Source organism: Pyrus communis, chromosome 15 (assembly GCF_041283825.1).
Source record: "Pyrus communis isolate YQ-2024b chromosome 15, ASM4128382v1, whole genome shotgun sequence".
In the NCBI taxonomy this organism is placed as follows: Eukaryota; Viridiplantae; Streptophyta; class Magnoliopsida; order Rosales; family Rosaceae; genus Pyrus; species Pyrus communis.
Window position 1 is genome coordinate 21,511,312 of NC_142579.1, and position 22,045 is coordinate 21,533,356.

Genomic DNA, 22,045 nt, shown 5'->3' on the forward strand with positions numbered 1-22,045 from the left:
TGTGATGTAGGTGAAATAAGTGTGTGAGGTTGTGAAGTAAGTGGAAGTTATAGGTGAAATGAGTGTGTGATGTAGGTGAAATAAATGTGTGAGGTTGGTGAAGTAAGTGGAAGTTGTAGGTGAAATGAGTGTGTGATGTAGGTGAAATGAATAAAGGTTGTAATTTTAATACATTGGTCAACATTTATTTCACTGAAATTTCAATGTCTACAAATGCTCCCACTTCAAGGCACGTTGTATACATGTGTTTGTCACGTGTAGAAGATGTGTTTTGAAGTCCCTTAATGTAGATGTCGATCTAAGGGTCGTCGAAGCTTGATCTTGAATTCGACTAGAAGATTTTCTGGTTTCCTCCAATTGTTGATTTTCCACAGGCTTAATCTTGAACTGGGCTGGGGGGTTTTTTGGTCTCCGCCGAAGGTTTGAACTTACTCCTTTTATCTGGAGTTGAATTTGATTCAAGGGTGGTGAACACTTGATTTTGAATCGGACTTGTGATTTCTTCAAGGGCCATCGAGGCTTGATCTTGAATGAAAATAGGACCACGAGCGGTTTCAGGATTCAGACACATAGCAGGCAAACACGAGGTGGAGGTGATGGCCTGTTTCTTTGTTCAATCTTTCCAATTCATATTGAAGAGGGTTAGGGGATGAATCAGCACATGCAGTTATTGCGTTTGCTGACGATCCACAAGATTGATGTTTCATTGTCACTCGTCTTATATATTCTCCAGGTAGATGTGGTATCTTCCCTGGAAGTGTATCAGCCGTTGAAGATGATTACTCGAGAGCAACGCTAAGTAAACAATCAGGGAATAGGCTCCAGGCAGTCGGTTCCAAATTGGAAGGCTGATTTCGAGTGCCGGCTGATTGCTTTCTTTCTCCTTGCCCTGCAGGTAAGAACAAGGACAAAGGAAAAAAATGGAGAAAGCATGATATGAGATACTCTTGCTTTCAAAGAAGTACTGGCAATTTGATGGCGTCATGCGGTGAGGCTTTGTTCTTTGGCGACAATGCTAGTGGAAAGTTGTTGAGGCTTCTCGAGCTCTTTGATTAGAACAACGATGTCGAGCTTGGATTTTACTTAAACTCCTCCATCTGGATTATGCAGTTCTACAGGGGAGGGCATCGTGCTACGGTGATTTGTTCCAGCTCCTTGTATTGCATTATTCTCTACTTGTTTCTTTTTGCATAGTCGAGGTGGTGCGCAACCCTTTGCCTTTAAATGGTCTTTCAGAGCATCATTTCTCAGCGATTCATCCATGCTTGGCAGCTTCAGTGTAAATAACCGACATCATGTCACCTGTCCTGAAGTATTCGCTGAGGGAATCGAGACTCACCAACAGTTGAAGACGAGCACTCAAGAGTAACGCTAGGTAAGCAACCAGGCAAAGGTTCTGGGCAATCAGTTCCGGATCGGAAGTTTGATTTCGGGTTCCGACTGATTGCTTTCTTTCTCCTTGTCTTACAGGCAAGAGCAAAGGCAAAGAAAAAAACAGGGAAAAAGCATGATATGAGATACCTTTGCTTTCACCCCTGATGATATGAGATATTTTTTCTTTCGAAGAAGTAGCGGATGAATCAGCACATATATTTGTTGCGCTTGTCTCCACATGCTTCGATCCACCGTTTCCTCCTACCTCATCTGTTCTACAGGCATTTGGTATCTTCTTTGGGGGTACATCAACAGTTGAAGATGAGTACTTGAGAGCAGTGCTGGGTAAGCAATCAGGGAAGGGGTTCCAGGCAGTCGGTTCCAGACGGAAAGCTTGATTCCAAGTGCCGACTGATCGCTCTCTTTCTCTTTGTCTTGCAGGGAAGAACAAGAACAAAGGAAAGGACGTGGAAAAGGCATGCTATGAGATACTCTTGCTTTCGACCCTAATGATATGAGATACGTTTACTTTTGAAGACTTGGTTGAATATGTGTTTTCAGGGAAGAAGAAAACTGAGTATATTGAGAGGTTTGGTTGCAGTTGCATTCTTGGCAAGGAAAAAGAGTCAGGCGTTTTGGATGTATGCCTTGCCATGAATGTTGACATATATAGGGATTTTAATAGCAGGTAGTGGTGCGGGTGCAGCTTTGTCACCCACACATTGTCGGCAAAAGTGTGGTAGTTGGAATAGTGAACTCCACGTGTTTTCAACTTTGTCAGAGATCTTTGACAAAGTTGCACGCGTTATCTGAAAAGCTAAGATTGCGTCTGAAAAGTGTTGACGAACTTTACGCAGGAAAATCCGGCTTTCAAAATTCGAAGAGTGGTGTCTCTTCGATTTTTTTTGAATTGGTGGCTGTGTTGCCGATCACATCGAACATGCACACTTTGAAGATTGCCCATTTGTGAAAATCGTCTCCGGTGTATTTTTTTTGAGATTTTACTCCATCCAACCCTTTTCTTTTAACATCTTTGAAAATGGCTAACCCATTTAACATTTGCTTAGATTTGAGTCTCAGCAGTGATACAGGTGAGCCGCGTTAGGGTAATATATGGTGCCCGTCTTTCTTATCTTCCAATGACCCTCTTACAGATGAAGACTCCGTGATGAGGGATGCCATAACGGCTATAGTAGTAGCTAGGAACCTCCTCACTCCTAGAAATAATAGGCTGCTTTCAAGATGGTTCAATGAGTTGGCCGTTCAAGAGTCCCTAGCTCTCAGTGTTCAGTGTGCGGGCTCTGTGTCCAACATGGGCCAACGCTTACTTGCTCGAACCCGTCAAGTTGAATCATTGACGGCCGAGGTGGAAAATCTTAGACAAGAGATTAGACAGCTTAAGCGCGAGAATAGAGATTTGCACATGCTTGCCAATAATTATTCGACGAGCATGAAGAGGAAGCTTGATCAGCTGCAAGAATCTGAAGGTCGGATTCAAAGTGACCATCAGAGGTTTGTGGCTTTCTTCCAGAGGCACCTTTTGCCTTTGTCATCTAACATTCATCCAAGTATTGAGGCCTTAAATAATCTATCTTCAATGCCTCCCACTCCTGGGGTTTCGCCAAGTAGTGGGGCTTCACGTGAACAACCTTTGTGAAGGCTTTTTTTTTTTTCTTTTTTTTTTCTCTTTCTGTTTTTTTTTTTTTTTTTTTTTTTGTACGCATTTGTAATTTCTCGGAGATATCAATAGACAAGCTTTATTTCATTCAGCGTATTTTGTTAAGTACAAACAAAACATATTAAGATGTGTTACTTCCTTTGCCTTTTTTTTTTTTTTTTTTTTTTTTTAAATGATACTTTTGCAAGGCGGTGCGGTGCACCATCCTTCCCTTATTTTCTTTTTTTCAATAATTTTGTCGCCACCATCTCTTTTCCTTTTTCTTCCTGACTTGCTAACAGTAGCTTGCACCTTCTTTTTGTGTGCGTGTACATTGTTCTAATGACGAGTATGGTAGCTTGGCACTGCTGGGTTCCTTGCTGCACCGCATGCAGACCATTTTTTTTTTTTATTTGCACAGTCATCTTATTACATTCTTTCCTGCATGCGGATTGCTGTTTGCATAGTCACCGCACCATTATTTGCACGGTCACTGCACTTCATTTACTTCTCTGGGTTCCTCAATGGGATTCCTTGCCTGCATCATTTTCTGCATGCAGACTCGCACATTCACCGCATCATTACCTGCATAGTCCCCATACTCCATCTGCTTCTCTGGGTTCCTGTACACACACACACACACACATATATATATATATATGGGATCGCACCATCATTGTGTAACCATTGCACAGCCGCTACAATATTTGCTGTCTTGTGGTGGAGGAAGGAGAGAGAGGGGTAATTTCAAAGTGCCCGTTGGAGGATCTTGCGTTGCTCAAGGAAGATTTGTCGAAGCTTATTTCTGCGATTGACAAGCTTAACGTTGATTCTTCATCCTTGAAGATCAAGATTGCCGAACTTATGGCCACCTCAACTGAGTATTTTTCCTTGCGTGCTATTTCCTCGAAAAAGTTGAGTCCAGATGTTAGAGATCACCAACTTACAGCAATAGACTTGTCACTAACCCAAGTCCGGTCTTCTCAGCAAGCTGCTTCGGGAGATTATCAAGCCACAGAGACTTTTTTAGCTTGCGTCCAAGTGCGTCTAGATACGTTGATACGAGAGGAAGAACAGCTGGGCATAGAAGCATCACGACTTGAAAATGTCCTCGGGGAGCAGGGAGCTACACTTTCTCAATGCCAATATGAGATTTCACGCCTAGAACAAGAGAAAGGCATGGCTATGGAATTGCCCATCTTGTCTCCCACCGAGGTAAAGACTTTGGAAGGCTTGCTTGAAGATCGCCTCCGTAGTTTTAGGGACATAGTTTTCAAGTAGTGTCTTCTGTTTTTTTTGTAATCAGACTCTGGGGCCAACTTTTTTCCTTTAAAGAAATAAAGTGTTTGCATTCTTGAATTTGCTCTTTATTCTTCAAAGTGTTTGTGTTTTTGTTGATGATGTGACTGTACTTGAAGTTTTGAAGTTTCAAGTTGCCTACGTACCCTTGGTTGAGGAGGGATCAAGTCATAACGTAGTTCAAATGAGTGATGGTTTTCTTTTTTAAATGATTTTAATCGTGATTTTGATGATTATTTTGCCGTACACAGTTTATGTTCTTGCAGGCCAGGAGCATTTGGTTGTCGCCTTTTAGGCTCGTGCGAACGAGAAGTTTTTTGAATTTGTCAAACGATCTTAGAGAGGCATTCCTTGCAATCTTCATAGCAAGGAGTCTTGACCGAGTGATTGAAGAAGCCTTTGGGGAAGAAATCGCGCATTGTGATGGCAACAGACGATCTTTGTGTCATAATTTCATCATCCTCAACACTTTCATGCAGCTTTGAAGGTTGACAATAGCTGCTTTGCCCCTTTTCCGATTGGTGAACTTATGGAGGAGACGTATGCTTCTTGTGCATTTTCTTTGGAGTGACATAAGTCCATCCTTCAACTTGACTTGACTAACATGGTTTTGGAGCATGCCCCCAGCAGTTGAGGTGAAGATTTTGAGTCGAAAGAGCCAGAAGTGACGGTGATATAGTTTGACTTCACCACATCATTAAGATCTAGCTCGATGATCCCTTTCTGAGCCAACTTCATGATGAGATCTTTTAGCACAAAGCACTTTTCCGTCAAATGACTGATGAAGCGGTGGAATTTACTATACCTTGGACTGTCAATACGATTCATCTCTTCCGACCGTTTGCACTCAGGTAGGTCGATCACCTTTTTGTCAAGCAAGTCTTTCAACATGGCAACCATATTAGAGTCGGGGAATGGATAAGTCTTCTCCTCAAGCTCTTTCAAAGTGCGTCTACGCATCTCTTGATCACGAAAAGCTTCGGTCTGAATCACCTTGCCTCGTGTATGGATTTTGACTGGAGTTGTGTTGACCGTCATTGGTTCCTTGGTGGGTTTCCACGTAGCCTTATCCACCTTTGGCCCCAAAACTTTGTCGTTCTTGTAGTCGACGATCGGTTCTTTCTTCCCATGACGGGTGATGCTTAACTCCATATCATGGGCACAGGTGGCTAACTCCTCAAATGTTCGTGGTTTGATGCCTTGAAGGATGTAGTGTAGTCCCCACTGCATGCCTTGAACGCACATCTCAATTATGGAGGTTTCAGAAAGTCGATCTTTGCAATCCAGGCTTAATGAACGCCATTTATTGATGTAGTCGACGACAGGTTCATCATTCCATTGTTTCGTACTGGTCAGCTGTAGCATGCTCATAGTGCGACGAGTGTTGTTGAAGCGGTTGAGAAATTCCCTTTCTAGCTGATCCCAACTATTCATAAACTCGGGTTCGAGGTCGGTGACCAGTCAAAGACGTTACCTTCAGAGAGCACACAAGCTGTTTGACGAGGTAGTTTCATTCCGTCCCAGCATTGTTGCAAGTTTCAATGAAATGGGCGACATGTTGCTTTGGGTTGCCTTTTCCATCGAACTGCATGAATTTTGGAGACTGATAACCCCTTGGCATTTTCAAAGCATCAATCTGCTTAGAGTAAGGCTTTGAGTATAGTACGAAGTCATGTGAGCTTCCTTCGTATTGTGTCTTGATGGTGTTTGCAATCATCTCTTATAGCTGCTGGATAGAGAGAGATCCCATGAACGCCGTTGCTTGGTCTAGCTTCAGCTTCTCTTCGACTTTCTCTGCTGAAAGCTCCTCTTCTTCGTCGACTTCTTTCTTTAATGGACCAACACTTGGGTCGATTGTCACGTCGAGCCGCGCATCTAGTTGGTTGATGAGTGTGGCGATCTGCAAATCCTTCTCTTCCACAATCCGTGTGAGCTTTGCAATTGCTTCACTTATTTGAGCCAGTTGTTCTTCAACAGAGGTGACGTCGATGGTCATGACTTGTGCAACCAATAGACACGACTTTCCTTCAGACATCTAGGGTGCTGATGTAGAACCCCATTGGCCATTTTGGGATGTCATCTTGTGTGCCTCAGTAGGATGCTTTGGTGCCCCCAGCAAGGTCAGGTTGATGACCGACTCGCTCCTTTGATGCTCCTCTTGCTTGCTTAGCGGTATCAACTTTGCAACAGCATGTTGAGGAGTGGTTGTGGCACCAATGGATGCTTCATTCGTGGCGGTAGTGCTCATGCTTCTTCCTTTGGTGGTTAATAACTGATATAACAGAAATATAGTTAGAAGGGTATTATTGTAATTGGAATATATGGCTATATAAGGGATTGTATAGCTAGTATTTCATTAAGTTCATTTGATATACATTTTATCCATTCAATCAATACAATCTTTCTAGTTTTCTCTCTATCATCTTTCTTTTCCTTTGTACCAACTTTATATTTTGCAATGTAGTTAACATGGTATCAGAGCCACCAGGCTCACGCCATGGATTCTGGTGGTTTCTCTTCTTCGTAGTAGTTACAATTTTCTTTTCCCCTAGTTTAGTTTCTCTTCAAATTTCTAGTAGATTTTCGGTGCTTCCGCAATTGTTCTTGAGTTGTTTTTTGTCCGATTGTTGGGATCGTGATTGTTGCCAAGTCTTGAAATAATTCTCTCTTCTTGGAGAGTTCAGTGAGCGCGTTTTCACGAAGTTGGGGGTTGCTGAGTTCGAGTACCAACTGCTCTGCCGACGCCATGTTTGGGCTGGGATCTGTTAGCACTGGGGTTAGAACCGATCAAGTAACCATCTGCCGTTGTCCTCCGAGCCCGCCCAACCGACCTCGGCGACTCCATCTCCTCCGACGACCCCGCGCTGTCCTCCTCTCGCTCGTCCGTACACGACTTCTTTTCCCTCATCATCTCCCGAATCTCAATCTGGTTCCGGTTCCGGTTCTCTTCCTCCTGCTTGTGACGCAGTGTCATCATTTGGTCGAAACGGTGCGTATTGCGCAGTGGCGAGAGCTATGGCTTTGGACGAACCCATGGGGTTTAATTTCTTGGGTTCGGATCTGTTGCCAAAGAGATTGCACTTGTGTATGATGGTGTTGTATGGCGGCAGCAGTAGCGGCTGTCTGTCCATCAGAAAGTTGTGGAGGAAGCAATGGATGAGTTCTTGATCGGTGGGTTTGAGACGACAAAGATGAAATCTTGAAGAATGAAAGTGGGTCAAGCTTGAAGTTCTTATCAGGTTCTTGATTTCTGGTTTTCACAGTGCCTATAACCTGTTTGATTAAATGTTTCAGTAAGAGAATGTTCACTATGTTGTTCATCTTTCTTGTGAATCTTCTCTGGGATCAGTATTTGTGATATTTGGGGTATTTGGATTCAAGAATATTGGTCATTGTTGGATTGTGCAATGTGTATGGTGTCTAGTTCTTTCTCTCTCACTGATATGCTGCAATTTTATGGGATTTGATTTTTCTGCAAATCTTGATATGTTTGGTGAAATGGGCGGTGACACATTGTTAGTAGAATGTTGCATGTTGACTTCATCATAAACCTGGGGTGAACGGTCAGAAGGTGGTCTAGGACTGGTAACTGCAGCATCGCTTGGTGTTCGTGCGAGTAGGATTGCTGGTTGTATCTTTAGGGTGTTCATTGTAGAATTACTCAACAAATTTTTCAGTATCCGATTCATGTCTCTCTACTTCACTAATTTTCTGCAACTCTGTTAGGAGTTTTGTGCAGTAATTTTCCCTTATCTCAGCCTATAATGTCAAGTCTAACCAGCTCAGTTGTTAGCATGAATCTACAGTAAGTCCGGTTATTCGATGAAGTTAGAAGAAGTTGTTAATGGTAAATCCCACGAAGGGTAATCCCATGTTTTGAGTAGGTAAATCCCACGAAGGGTAATCCTACATAGATATTGATTTTCAGTTGTTGAATTGTTGAAATTGTGAAGGCCGATGCCATTGTTCAAAGAAGTTGTTTTTGGTAAAATCCACAAAGGGCGATCCCGTGGTGCTATAGTTAAGGCCGATGCCACACTATAGTTTGTTAATTTTCTGTTTTTTTTTTTTTGTTTGTACATATTAAAGGCCGAAGCCAAGTTGAATGAGATTGTTAACGGTAAATCCCACGAAGGGTAAACCCGCGAGAAATTGTTATAACCGGCATGAGGGTGTGCTACAACTCCTTTGTGAAGATCCTGTGAGAGGCAGAGGAATGTTGGTTTTTTGGATGGAGATATTGTATCTGCACTATGTTTGTTTGAAAGGATGATACAGGGTTCAGTTTGGTCGTCTTCTTCCACAAGTTCTGATAACAGGAATCATCACCATGATGCTCGCAAGGAGAATGAGTATAAGAAAGGATTAAGGCCAATCCTCTGGCTTTCCCCAAGCGTTCCATTAGAAACCGAGGAACTGTTGCCATTCTTTGATATTTTAGCAAACAAGGTTAAGGCAATTCGTCGTTTGAGGGAGCTGCTTACAACTAAGCTTCCAATGGGTACATTTCCAGTCAAGGTTGCTATCCCAGTGGTTCCTTCTATCAGAGTAATTGTCACCTTCACAACGTCACCAGTTTGCAGCAAATCCAAGGTTCCAAAAAGGGTCCAGTCACAGTGCCTTAGTGTCAAACTTCACTTGGATACTCCAAGTTTAGTTTGAGGGGGGGTAATAACTGATATAACAGAAATATAGTTAGAAGGGTATTATTGTAATTGGAATATATGGCTATATAAGGGATTGTATAGCTAGTATTTCATTAAGTTCATTTGATATACATTTTATCCATTCAATCAATACAATCTTTCTAGTTTTCTCTCTATCATCTTTCTTTTCCTTTGTACCAACTTTATATTTTGCAATGTAGTTAACAGTGGTTGCAAGAATGGCTTGTCCCTTGCTTGATGCCATTGATTTTGGAGGTGTGCTTTGGTTTTCTTGAACGGAGAAAGAGATGAGAGGTAGAGATTATCCCACCGGGTGTGCCAAATTTGTAAACACGAAAAATTCCTGAAACAAGAACATGTGTACAAAAGATATTTTGTATTAATTAATGATTTTGGGGTTACAATCTCTTTGTAATTTCATCTTCTGATTCGATCTCTGTAAGGTGTTGATTTGTGGATGTGCGATTGATCCAAGGGCCGTGGAGGCTTGATCTTGGATGAACAGTTTGAAGTTTCTTCAAGGGCCGTTGGGGCTTGATCTTGAAGGTTGAAGGAAGTTTCTTCAAGGGACCTTTAGGGCTTGATCTTTGAAGGTTGATGAACAAGTCTTCAAGGGGGCCTTTGGGCTTGATCTTGAATAATGGTTGTGCGGATTTCTTCAAGGGGCTTTTGGGCTTGATCTTGAAGGTTGAAAGGGCTTTCAGGGCTTGATCTTTGAAGGTTGATGAACGGGTCTTCAAGAGGGCTTTTAGGCTTGATCTTGAATAATGGTTGTGTGGATTTCTTCAAGGGCTTTTGGGCTTGATCTTGAAGGTTGATAGATGAGCGGATCTTCAAGGGCTTTTGGGCTTAATCTTGAAGAATGATTGGATGTGTGGATTTGTTGAGGTTGTTGATCCAAAGGGCTGTTGGGGCTTGATCTTAGGATGAACAGATGATGAACGATGAACACTTTCTTCAAGGGTCGTCGGGGCTTGATCTTGAGTTGGTGGAAGTTCTTCAAAGGCCATTGGGGCTTGATCTTGAAGGAGGATTTGATGAAGAACGAAGAGTGCTTTCTTGATCCCTTGGGATTTGCTTGAGAGCTTTAGATCAATCGCACATCCACAAATCAACTTGGTGAGCCCTTATATGTGGTTTGGGCCCACTTTAACGTGTACCGTGCTTGGGGTGATTTAATTACAACATTGGTGGCGTAAAATTTCATGGCGTGATAAATGTGCGTAAATTTACATGGGCTCGGCGTGGTTATACAAACGTCTAATTTATAAAATTATTATTTTGTTGGCATGGCATGGTCATAAATTAACATATCCTTCGTTTTTGCACTCGTGCATATATTTAAAGAACCTGGATCCTCGTCAGATCCTCTTTGTGAGGATCCCGTAGATCCGTCAATCTTGTTCGTTCATCGTACATCGTGCGGGAGAAAATTATTTTAAATATTTTTATTTAAAATTAAACATAAACAATACTTGACAAAAACTGATTACACGATATATGATGAACGGACACGATACACGAATTCTTAGGATTCTCACCAAAAGAATCCGAAGAAGATCATGTTGAATATTTAAACTTTAACTCGTAGCATTTTTACGATAATTGGGTTTCAAGATGTAGTTAGGATTGTGCATGATATTTTTGGACCCCAACAATTAAGAGGCTACTGGATCACTCCAGCGCTTTTGGTTAGCTTGTTTTTGGACAGGAATCTAACCGCCTCTACTTTCTATTTTAAATATTTTTGTTCTTAATAATATTACATAAAGTAGAATTTTTTTAAGACAACAAACATTTCAGACTGGATCGTCCACGGATCCTATTACATACAAATCAAATAAAAGCCTATGAACTATTTTTGGAGAAAAACATACAAAACCAAATACACAATTGACTGCAAGTATGTGCTAGATTACCAACCATCAACCACCACATTGCCTTCCTTGTAAATGTGATTCATCATATAATTAGGAAATCGTTCAACAAATGCCATATATATCCTTGACGAGAGAAGATAGTCTCCATCATTCCATGGAATTTGAATCTCCTTCTTGATCGCTTTTATTAAAATTTTAGAGTCTACTTCAGTGTAAACTTTATCAAACTTCATTCGGATGATTCATTCAATAGCTCTCCTTAAAGATGTAGCTTCAGCTTGTAGAATGAAAAGCACTTATTAAACTTGACGACCTAAAGAATTACTAATTGGAAACCATGCAGCAGAATTACCATTAGATTTTAATACCTAATTAACATAAGTATTCAATATCAAAGTATAAATTGTTAAAGATCAAATAAAATTTCTCAATAAAATTTAACATCACATTTTGTTGCGTGTATGTTGCTGTAAGCATAAAAATACTCGTCCGTCCCTTATAAATCGTCCATCCATTTTATAAGGGACAAATTTCAGTACACGAAACAAAAGAAAGAATGATTCTAAATCGCCCATTGTTCCACCGTCAGCTACAACTTATTAATTTTTTATATTCGTAACACTCTGTCTTTAATTGTATTTTACGGTATCTAGTATAAAGTATACTATTTCGTGAATGGTACTCTTGTTCTTATCATATACGCTTATAAATAATTCTGATCCGGCTTCACTTTGACAAAGTCCATGGTCCCTCCAACTTGTTTACTCCGTCTGTTCGTGTTTGCTACCTTACTCGCACAAAGCAGACCGCGCACTTACTCTCCCTTGAAATTATAATTTTTTTGTCAGTAATATCACAATGGGTAGTAGATTTGGTACTATTATCCTGGTTTATAATTTGGGTGGTGCTATTTACATTTTATTTTTTTGGAACTTTAACGAAAAACTTCCGTTACTGTTTATTTTAACGAAAAATCATATTTTACACTAAAAAGTCAATCTTGGTACTATTCACTTTACCCTTTATTTTGTCTTTATCGTTAAAACTCAAAGTTTTCATGTCCTTTTCATTAGTTTTTTTTTTTTTTTTTTTTTTTTAATCTTTTACACACTACTGTTATTTTTGTTATTTAATCCTCTTTATTCATTTGGTCCGAAAGTAAAAAATTAAAAGCGATGTGTGAAAATAAAAAGAAGTACATGGATAATACCATCTTAGATGTTTATTTGACCGGATTAAAATTGAATTGGCTATTTAACACTAGTCACAACATGATTAAACATGAGGTTGATTAACAACTAGATAAGCTGAGATTATACTTTTTCTATGTACGCTTATTTTATACCATTTAGGCCTAAACAGCCAACTTTTGCCAAATCGATACTTATAATTAGTCTAAACCAAGTCAATCTTACGTATCAAATGTGTCCCATAAAATTAATACGACCGTGTTTTGTGTAATTGCAAGTGGCGGTACACTAATTTTTCCAAACTCACCTATCGATATATGTCGCGGTACATAAACCCCTTAAAATAATACCAAGAATAGAAATACATCCCTTTACATTATGAAAAGCCGCCATCCCTTTCCTTGATATATACTGACGTACCCGTTTTCTAGCGTGGGGAGAGATCACATAAGCCAAAACTATTTGGTATACAAATTTCCAGGACTAGCTACAGTTGCATTCTCTATCATGGCAAACATGAAGAAACCTACCAAAGAAAGCAGACTCACAAAGTTCATGAAGGCCCCCCTAAGGGTTTTAATCAAGGCCAGGGATTTCTACATCATGAGCATGACCGAGTGCTCCGGTCGATTCGATTACGGCACGGTCATGGGATGCCCTGCTGCCCAAGTCCCAAATGCTTTGCCTAGAAGCTTCAGCACAAGCTCTACCAAATCAAGCACTGCTGATAACGAAGATTACAGGGAGCTTATGAGGGCTGCTTCTGATAGGAGCGTAAGGAATAAAATTGAATTCGATCTGGCGCGAAAAGCTCAGCTCCCTAGGCAGCCTCCGGTGGCAGGAGTGCCCAACGCCATGCCTCGCAGTCGAAGTGTTGGAATCGGAAGGATCGACGAAGACAAGATGTGTGAATTTGATGAAGAAGAAGAAGTCAAGATCAAGAGAGCAGTGTATCTGAGGAGTAGGAGCTATGCTGTTTCTAGGAGAACAAATTAGAAGGGGTAGCTTTTTATATCAAAGTCAATTGTATTATGTTGATCTTAATATCCTTTTTAGTTCAAATGCTTGAGCTAGTGGATTGTAGAGTGGGGGTTATATAAGATTTTAGTTCTGCAGATTTTGAACCAGTATTTGCTATGTAAAACATTATGTGAAATGAAAGATGTATATTATAGAGCACGAAATGTGTTCATCAGTTATCGGAACTGTCAACGTGGTCATCATTTGGATCCACGAGAAAAGGACTGCAAAACCAAAGAGTAAACTGTGAATTCCCCTCCTGAGAGCAGCTCCACCGTATTCAATAGCCTGGTGGACCGGCTGTTGCTCCAACCCAATTGCCCCAACTAGCAACTCCAGCCCATGCGGGCGATTGGGCTCGGGGAAGGCTCGAGTGAGAGGCCCGGCTCGAATTGATGACGCGAGAGCCTGAGGATACATGATGCAAGGTTGACGTTAGGATAATGTTAGCCACATTATAAAATTAATAAAAAAATTTAAAAATTAATAAAAAATGTAAAAAAGCAATAAAAAATTAATAAATTAATAATTTTTTTTAAATGTAAACAATTAATAAAAAAATTTAATTTTTCTATAAATATCTTATCATTATCTTCCATCTTACACTACAATTTTATATTTTCTCAAATATTTTGGGTTGTAATTTCTTATTTAATGAAACGTGTTACAACGAGACCGATTAAAAATCATATCCAAAATTTGAAATAAAATTATTTTTTATTATTTGATAAAATAAAAAATACTAATATTTTATTGCATATTGCCATGGCAATTCAGTTTAGGGGTAGAGATGCAAAATGCAATTACTGTTCATTAAAGGCAATTATCGTTCACTAGAGGCTATTCAATAGGAAGTTGCCCTAGGGGGCCTTGATACGTTGGAGTTGCTCTGAATTTTCACTTAGCCTTAGATTTTTCCCCTAAAAGTTTTAATTGGAAATTTAAGGACTTAAACTTTTTTTTTTTGCCGATTTCCCCTCTATTGTTAGTTTTTTTAGATCCCATCCAAATTAACGTTAACTCTTATTACGTGCACACCACGTGGCACTCCTTTGAGGACAAAAGCGTCACTTCGCTAGACCTTTAGACACAAAAGTTATAGAATCACATATATTTCCGTAGGTTGACATTTTAGAAATCTATGGTTTTCAATTATTTTAAAAAATGAAGCGATCAAACTATCCTCACATGTTGTGCACATGCTTATATTTAAGAGAAGTTTGGATGAAATGAATGAAAACTAATAGCAAGGGGGACATTGGCCAAAAAATTAGTTTGAGTACTTAATTTTTCGATTAAAAAGTTTAGGGGTTGACAAAAAAAAAAAAAAAAAAAAAAAAAAAACAGTTTAGAGAAGAAATTGAAAGTTGAGTAAAAATTCAGGGAAAAATTGTCATTTTACTCCAAAACCAAATGCACGTGGGTTATAACAATTCCTTAATTATCTGATCATTTTTGTTGGTCTTTATTTGTTTCGTAAGAAAATTTATTATTTTAATAAAAGTTTAAAAGGAGAGATTTGAAGTTCTCAGAAATTTTGTATTGGTCACATGTTGATCAAGGAATCCATCACAAATGGTGAATAAATAAATGTGCTTTTAATGTTTCAATATCAATCTTTGATATTAAATTCTAAGATTGGATGATCTTATGAAATTCGACATGTCATTCGAAACATTAATTTTGTTGTTGATGATTTGGCTTGTTTAAGTTTTTCTTGCAATTTGAATTAGTATTTTTTGAGCAAGTTCCTCCATCTTATCAACGTCTCCTAACTGTTGATATAGCAGAGGTCAATTGACTTGGTGACATTTTATTGTAGTTTTATATTTATTTTTTTAGAAAAAATTCAGACAATGAGCGACCACAAATCCTTAGTCGCCAAATGATCAAGAAAACTGGAATCTAGAAGTTAGAACCTTTTCTAATATTGGGAAATCAGAAAAGAAATGCCACTAACTTCAGAGTTAGTTGGTTTCTAAAGAAATTTATTAAATACGGTCTACTTGCTGTTGGATTTTAGCACAAAGTTAGAAAAGAGAATCTTCATATTGAAGTCTTCCCTAAAAAATGATAGTAACATACCATAACTAGTGTTAGAGCCGCTAACATAGGTGATACAGTATACGCATACGTATATGGTCCCAAATCCCAATCAAAATGTTGTTATAGAAACGGATTGGATTTATTAGGTTTTGGTTGGGTGAAACCCGACCTGTTAAGTTAATGGGTCATTCGAACTCAATTCGTTAAGCTAGCGGGTCATCCGAACTTAACCCGTTAAGCTCATTGGTCACCCGTTTCATCTGTTTCACCCGTTAACACCCATTAACAATTTCTTTTGATTTTTTGTTTAATTTTGCATTTTAAATTACGCATTTTAATGTACAAACAAAATCTCACATTCAAATTTCATTTACAACAGTTGGCAATGCATTTAGTAGTGAAACATAAAGGCACAACAAGAAGCCTGATGTGAAAATAAATAATGGGACTAGTAAAGTCATAGAAAGCTAAACACAAAAAAACTATTTCAAAAATCCAACATGCAATGCCAATATGCAAAACCAATGGAATCAATCCATTTTGATAGTTACCTCCGTTGTCCATCCTCTTCGCCATTTGACAAAGGCTTGCCATGACCTTCTTCTTCAAGTCCAAGACAGAGAAGCACTTGAAGGAAGGATCCCAAATCCTGATCCGGCAAGCCAGAGGATGAGTTGCCGTTGTTGGAGGAGAGAAGCTTGACTTGCTTTCGAAAAAACAGCTGAGATGAAGTGTCAGAGCCACCGGAGGAGAAGGAAGAGTCATCTGTTCCCATTTTGAGCCGGGAATGCAGTCCTGGAGCATATCAGCAACCTCCTTGAAGTGGCAGAGATAGGCTTTGAGTTTGAGGGTTTCCTATTATAAATAATGAAATTACACAAAAGCCCTCGATAACGAGTGTTAACAAGTGCTTACAGGTTTTGCGGGTTGTCCCAAAATGACCCGTTATTTAACGGGTTGACCCGTTAACAACCCGACCCGTTAAATACTCACCCGAATGCTAATTTTAATGGGTGGGTCGAGTCAGATTAACGTGTTGGGTTTAAAATGTCAAGTCTAGTTATACGTCATTCAATAATACGTTGCACTATGGAATGAACCATTGTGGTGGAGCAAAGTTTGGATGATGGTACTAAGTGGCGGATTGTCAGGTGTTTAGTGTGGATGCAAATTTCTGCTGTCTCTTCATTTGAAAATGCACCTGCAAAATAATAATACCTTCGAGCAAGGCCAAAAGCCTCATGCGTGATCAATGGGGGACTTTGGTCGAAGAATCTTTGATGCCAAAGTTAGAATTCTGAAAAGAATATATTATTAGGAGTTTGTGGGTAGCAAAATGACTTTGCATTTTAGTTTGATCAGTGAGGTATTTATAGAAGTGGCCGGCCATATATGGTGGAATTGGGTGAATTATTGCAATATATTATGTGAAATAGTATCTTGCAATTACTGTGGTAATTATTCTCAAATTAAATAGAAAGTTTTGGAGGTTACTTTATTGAATAAAATGAATGAGGGGAGTGATGAGTGGAATTTGAATAAATTTCATAGAGATCACCTTTGATGCTTCCTTGTTTGAGCCGTTATTGTTCGTTGCATGCGTGTGCGAATTTCTATGTTTTTCAAGGGTAATCTCATATTTCTTGTCCAAAAATCCACGTGTCACCTAGGGATTTTTGGGATTATTTTTTTCTCCACAGTTTGTATTTTTATTTTTAACCAATTATGTTTTAGGTGTAAATTATATCCCCACCTTTTAATACCAGTTGAGAGTAATAATGTAAATAATGGTTGCATTTTTTTTTCACGTGTCGCCTATGGGAATTTTGGGATTATTTTTTACTCCATAGTTTGTATTTTTATTTTCAACCAATTATGTTTTAGGTGTAAATTATCTCCCCACTTTTTAATACAACTGAGAGTAATAATGTAAATAATGGTTGTATTTTTTATTTATTTTTTATTTTATGGAGATGAACTCATTCTCCTTCTTGCAAATAACGTATATTCATTGGAAAATTTTCATAATCAGAACCATTTAATTCCTTGATCTTCATTTGAAGATCATTCCTACAAAAAATTATTCGAATCGGATCAAATAAATCAATGATGTATGTACCAAGAATACATTAATGATGTATCATCCATATATTTGATACATGTGGATGACTGAACAATCTTCGATTTGAATAATTTTGTAAGAATGATTTTTAAATGAAGATTAAGAAATTTAATGGTTCCAATTATAAAATTCCCACAATTAACACGTTATTGGTAAGTGACCGGAAGAGCTCATCTTAGAAGGAGAATGCAAGTATTATTCGGAAACCCTTTTCTTGTGATATCAATTACCATTGGCCATTGAGCATGTTTTTAGTCATAATTGTTGGACATGGGATGCATAAGAACCCCCGATTTAATAGGATATATTATCTCCTTCACATAATTTAATCTGAACAAAATATCCCATGACATTGGACGGTGCATGGTGGCACATGCATACTGGCATTGGATATATTCGGACTTTATCTTACTTGAGAATTTATCATAGCTAAGTTTTGTGAATTTTACTATTATATGCATTCTTCTGTCTGTTTTTTAGACTCACATTCATTTATTATGCCGACGACTTCATCAACTATGTCTACATCATCGTTGAAGACCTTATGCGCCATCTACTCGAGTATACACACAATTAAGGGGGAGTGTTGCAGTTCTAATTCCATTCAGGGTGTGATTGTGTAGTAGTTCTAATTCCATTCGGAGGTGTAAATCTTAGTAGATTATATGTAGAATTCTATAAGATCTTTCCTTGTTGTATTTGCATTACTTGGAGAGTAAGATTCTTTCTTCCTTCTCACAATACATAAAGGCACGAAGGGTGAGAAATCACACACAAAACCGCTGGTCCTCTCTCTTTCCCTCAATAGAATAGGCCTACAACAATTGTCGTCTTTTAAATTTAAGATTTTTTTCATGAAAAGTACACCCGTTTTTTTTGTTGGTCACTTGAGAAAGCAACTTAATACATGTTCAAACCGTGGAAAAAGTTCATCCATTTTGGCTCTTTCCATCTTTTGGATTGAAAAATAAAAAATAAAACCCAGTGAAAACTTATAAGATAAGTCGCAAAAAAAACCGTTGGACACTTGCAAGTTGCAACATGTTTATCAACATTTAGTAGATACACATCACAAACAATGGACACATGTCATAAACCCATGCAAACCAGATTATGCATTTAAGCCGAAAAATAAAAATTTATTGGGTGTACAAATATGCCATACTGCAATTACATGATCATAATTCATGACCAACGTTATGAACAAATCTAAGAAGGATCAAAAAAAATTCAGCAAGTTGATGAAGCTTCCCATAAGGCTTTTGGTAAAGGCCAGGGACTTTTATGTTCAGAGCATTACAGAGTGCTCTGGACAATTCGACTGTAATGCAATGATGGGTTGCCCTAGTGCCCAAATCCCAAGTGCTTTGCCTAGAAGCCTCAGTGCCAGCTCCACCATATCAACCGCCAGCAGCGATGAAGATTTCAGGGAGCTTGTGAGGGCTGCTTCTGCTAGGACTCCTGGTAGTACTAATCTAGGTCTAGTTGCTGGAAAAATACAGCAGCCTAGGCTGTCTCGGAAGGCTGGGAGTGGATCGAACGTCATGGCTCGCGGTCAAAGTGTTGGAATTGGGAGGATTGATGAGGACAAGCCTTGTGAGTTTGATGAAGAAAAAATGATCAATGTCAAGGAATATGTGTAACCAAGAAGCAGAAGCTATATAGATATGTTTATTTCTAGGAGAACAAGTATGTCTTAGTTATTTTGATTAATTAAGCAATTTCTGTATTGTTAATTTTGTTTTTCTTATGATTTAATCTAATTGACTTTTTCCCAACAATCTTGACAATCTCCACCATCATGTTGATCAATGCAACTATGGTAGTTCTTCAATTGACACAAAAGATATCAAATCCAAAGCCTTGTATTAAACAATTTTGACATTAATTTACATAATCTAATTTTTTTTATATGTAGTTGACATTTTACCATAGTAACAGAAAACAAAGTTAATGTTAAAATACAGACACATGGCTCGTGGCCAACTTTGCCAAAATGTGCATCATCATGCATGTATTGGATTAATTGTAGATGAAAGCTGTGTTGAGATATTTTACTTATTGTTGGAAGACTATAAATGAATTCGAGAGGACGTGTGTACCTTTTATGTTGAAGCTTAAATCTCAACACATTCCTACAAACACGAACAACTGCTCTGACCCTCCGTGCACGTCTAGAACCTCGCAGGTCGTCGAGTTGGCTACGGTATGTCGAGTTGCCCCTTGGTTTTCGCCTCCCAAGACCTAGAGCCAAAAGTGATAGCTCTAAAGACCTAACTAGAATATTTGAACTGTGGAAATGCTTGTGTTTCTTATATTTTCTCTCTTCCCCAAAGCATCCTTATATAGTGGTTGGGAAGAGTGTACAAAGACTGAAAAGCCAATGAAATCCCAAGTATATTCTAATATGAATATCTCTTGATTTTCATCCAATTATCACATACATAATTAGGGGGTTAATATCCTTTGATATTTATTTATCCCATAAGATAAGTCCTACATCTCCCACTCACCCACATAGGGTGCGGCATAGTCTCAATCAACACACTTAGTTCACATCCATTCTAGTCTATCTCCTCATATAGGAAATGGGACACGCGACCTCGTGAGAAAGAACATACATGACCAGGAGCACTGCCATTAAGTTATCACTAAACTAACAACAGTGTATCACTTAGAAGTTCATCGCTTTATGCCCCAGACTGTTTGTCACACACCAGACTTGACATTCTTTATCCCTCGTTATGAAATAAAAAACAATGTCATGTGGCACAAGTATCATGTATCCATGTCTTATGTTTGATAAAAAATATCAAAAGACATTGCGCAGCTAATGAATCACATGACATGGTGTTTTCTTCGAACTGTCTTCCTTAAGCTCTCATGTCAGTCTAATTTGATTTAATTGCTTGCCTAGACATGCCTCTTAGGACAGTAGCTAACTTGACCGTCTTAGATAAACGTGCTAAAGTAGTGATCATTAAACCTCATCTTTCTAACATAGACTTTAGTTCAAAGGGCATAAGGGTGGAATCATATAGATTCCTTGTGGTTCACACAATGATTGAAGCAAGGATCAATTCATCACTCCCACTATCAGTCGGTTATGGCACATACAATATGATTTGTATGTTATAGTGTATCCTCATTTCAATGAGTGTGTCATATGTCCATTGAACATATACCATACGGATCTTAGTCTAGTTGCTACACAAGCGCCTAACCTGAGTCTTCTAGCCTAGTCGCCTTCTTGGTGCCCTTCTAGATACTCATATCCAGCTTTACAAGCTTCAACATGAAACAAATCTCATGTTCGACTTTTGTTACGTCTCATCTTAGACATTTCTAAGGCGACGTTTACCTTGTGCATATTGGTACGTTCAACATACACATGTCCAATCTCGTAGCCCAATGTGTTGAGGACACAAATGCCTAATCCTACTCGCTATCTCTTCGCCAGGGAGAATCGTTCATGTGAAAAAAAAATTCTATCTTGGTGACACTCATAAAGATGTGTAAACAATCATTTCAAAAATAAATAAATATGAAATGAAAAACTTGAATGCCTTTTTATTCAATAATAATGTCAAATAGAAAGAAAAACACATTAAACCCTACATAAACCCATATTCTTTACATAAGTCAGAAACGAGTTTCTAATTATGGATTTAGTCATGGGATCAGCAAGCATATTGCTGGTCAAGATATGTTTCAACACTACTTTACCCTTGGTAACCTTATTCCTAAAGAAATGATATCGTGTATCTATGTGCTTAGATTTGCCATGATACTTAGGATCTTTAGTGTATGCTAAGGCTGAAGTACTATCACAGTAGACAAGTACAGTTTTTTGAGCATATGCTGTAACTCCCATCTGTTGTAGAAACCTCCTAAGACAAACAATTTCTTGAATAGCTAATCCAAAGGCAACATATTCTAACTCCATTTTGGACAGAGTAATACAAGCTTGCTTCTTGCTACACCAAGAAACAATTCCACCTCCAAGGACAAAAGCATAACCTAAGGTGGACTTGCGTTCATCTCTATCGCTTGCCTAGTTTGCATCATTATATCTTCTCAACTTTAGATCCCCTCCTTGGTAACATAGGGCTAAATCTTTTGTTCCTTGCAGGTATCTTATAATCCTCTTGACGGCTTGCCAGTGAGCTTGTCCAGGATTAATTTGATAGCAGCTTACCATGCCCACGGCATGTCAAATGTCCTGATGCGTGCAAAGCATTGCGTACATCCCTAATGCAGAGGCATAAGGGATGTTTACCATTTGTTCTTTCTCTTTCTTGGTCTTTGGATATTGTTCTAAGGACAATATTGTGCCTCTTTCCATAGAAGTGTCTATGGGTTTGGAGTTCTCCATCTTAAATTGTTCAAGTACCTTCTTAATGTAAGTCTCTTGAGACAAACTTAGAAGTTTCCTTCAACGATCTCTCGTGATCTTAACTCCAAGCACATAATGTGCTTCACCCATTTATGTCATCTCAAAATGGGATGACATCCACGCTTTCATGGTTTTTATGGAGGTTTTGTCATTTTTCGCTATTAGGATGTTGTCAACATACAGAGAAAGTATGAGAATACTTTTCCCAGATTTCTTAAGATACACACAGTGGTCTTCCTCAATCATCTCAAAACCAAATGAAGTGATTGAATTATGGAATCTAATGTTCGACTATCTAGACGCTTGCTTGAGGCCATATATAGAATGTTTTTGGCGGCAAACTTTGCGCTCTTGTCCATTGGCCTCGAAGCCTAGAGGTTGATCCATGTATATT

General features: G+C 38.7%; 2 protein-coding genes across 2 annotated transcripts; both read left to right on the plus strand.

Moving 5' to 3' along the window:
* The first annotated feature begins 12,470 nt into the window (after positions 1 to 12,470).
* On the plus strand, positions 12,471 to 13,251 carry LOC137723686 (uncharacterized). The gene has a single exon (XM_068462913.2). It carries the CDS (start codon positions 12,575 to 12,577, stop codon positions 13,061 to 13,063), a length of 489 nt encoding a protein of 162 aa, XP_068319014.2. The 5' UTR covers positions 12,471 to 12,574; the 3' UTR covers positions 13,064 to 13,251.
* A 5,191-nt stretch (positions 13,252 to 18,442) lies between these two features.
* Positions 18,443 to 18,898, plus strand: LOC137723582 (uncharacterized). Its single transcript, XM_068462816.2, has one exon. It carries the CDS (start codon positions 18,443 to 18,445, stop codon positions 18,896 to 18,898), a length of 456 nt encoding a protein of 151 aa, XP_068318917.2.
* The last annotated feature ends 3,147 nt before the right edge of the window (positions 18,899 to 22,045 follow it).

What these genes read in the sequence shown, in the direction of transcription:
- LOC137723686 (XM_068462913.2), top strand. Translation starts at nt 12,575, where the DNA reads ATGGCAAACATGAAGAAACCTACCAAAGAAAGCAGACTCACAAAGTTC.
- LOC137723582 (XM_068462816.2), top strand. Translation starts at nt 18,443, where the DNA reads ATGACCAACGTTATGAACAAATCTAAGAAGGATCAAAAAAAATTCAGC.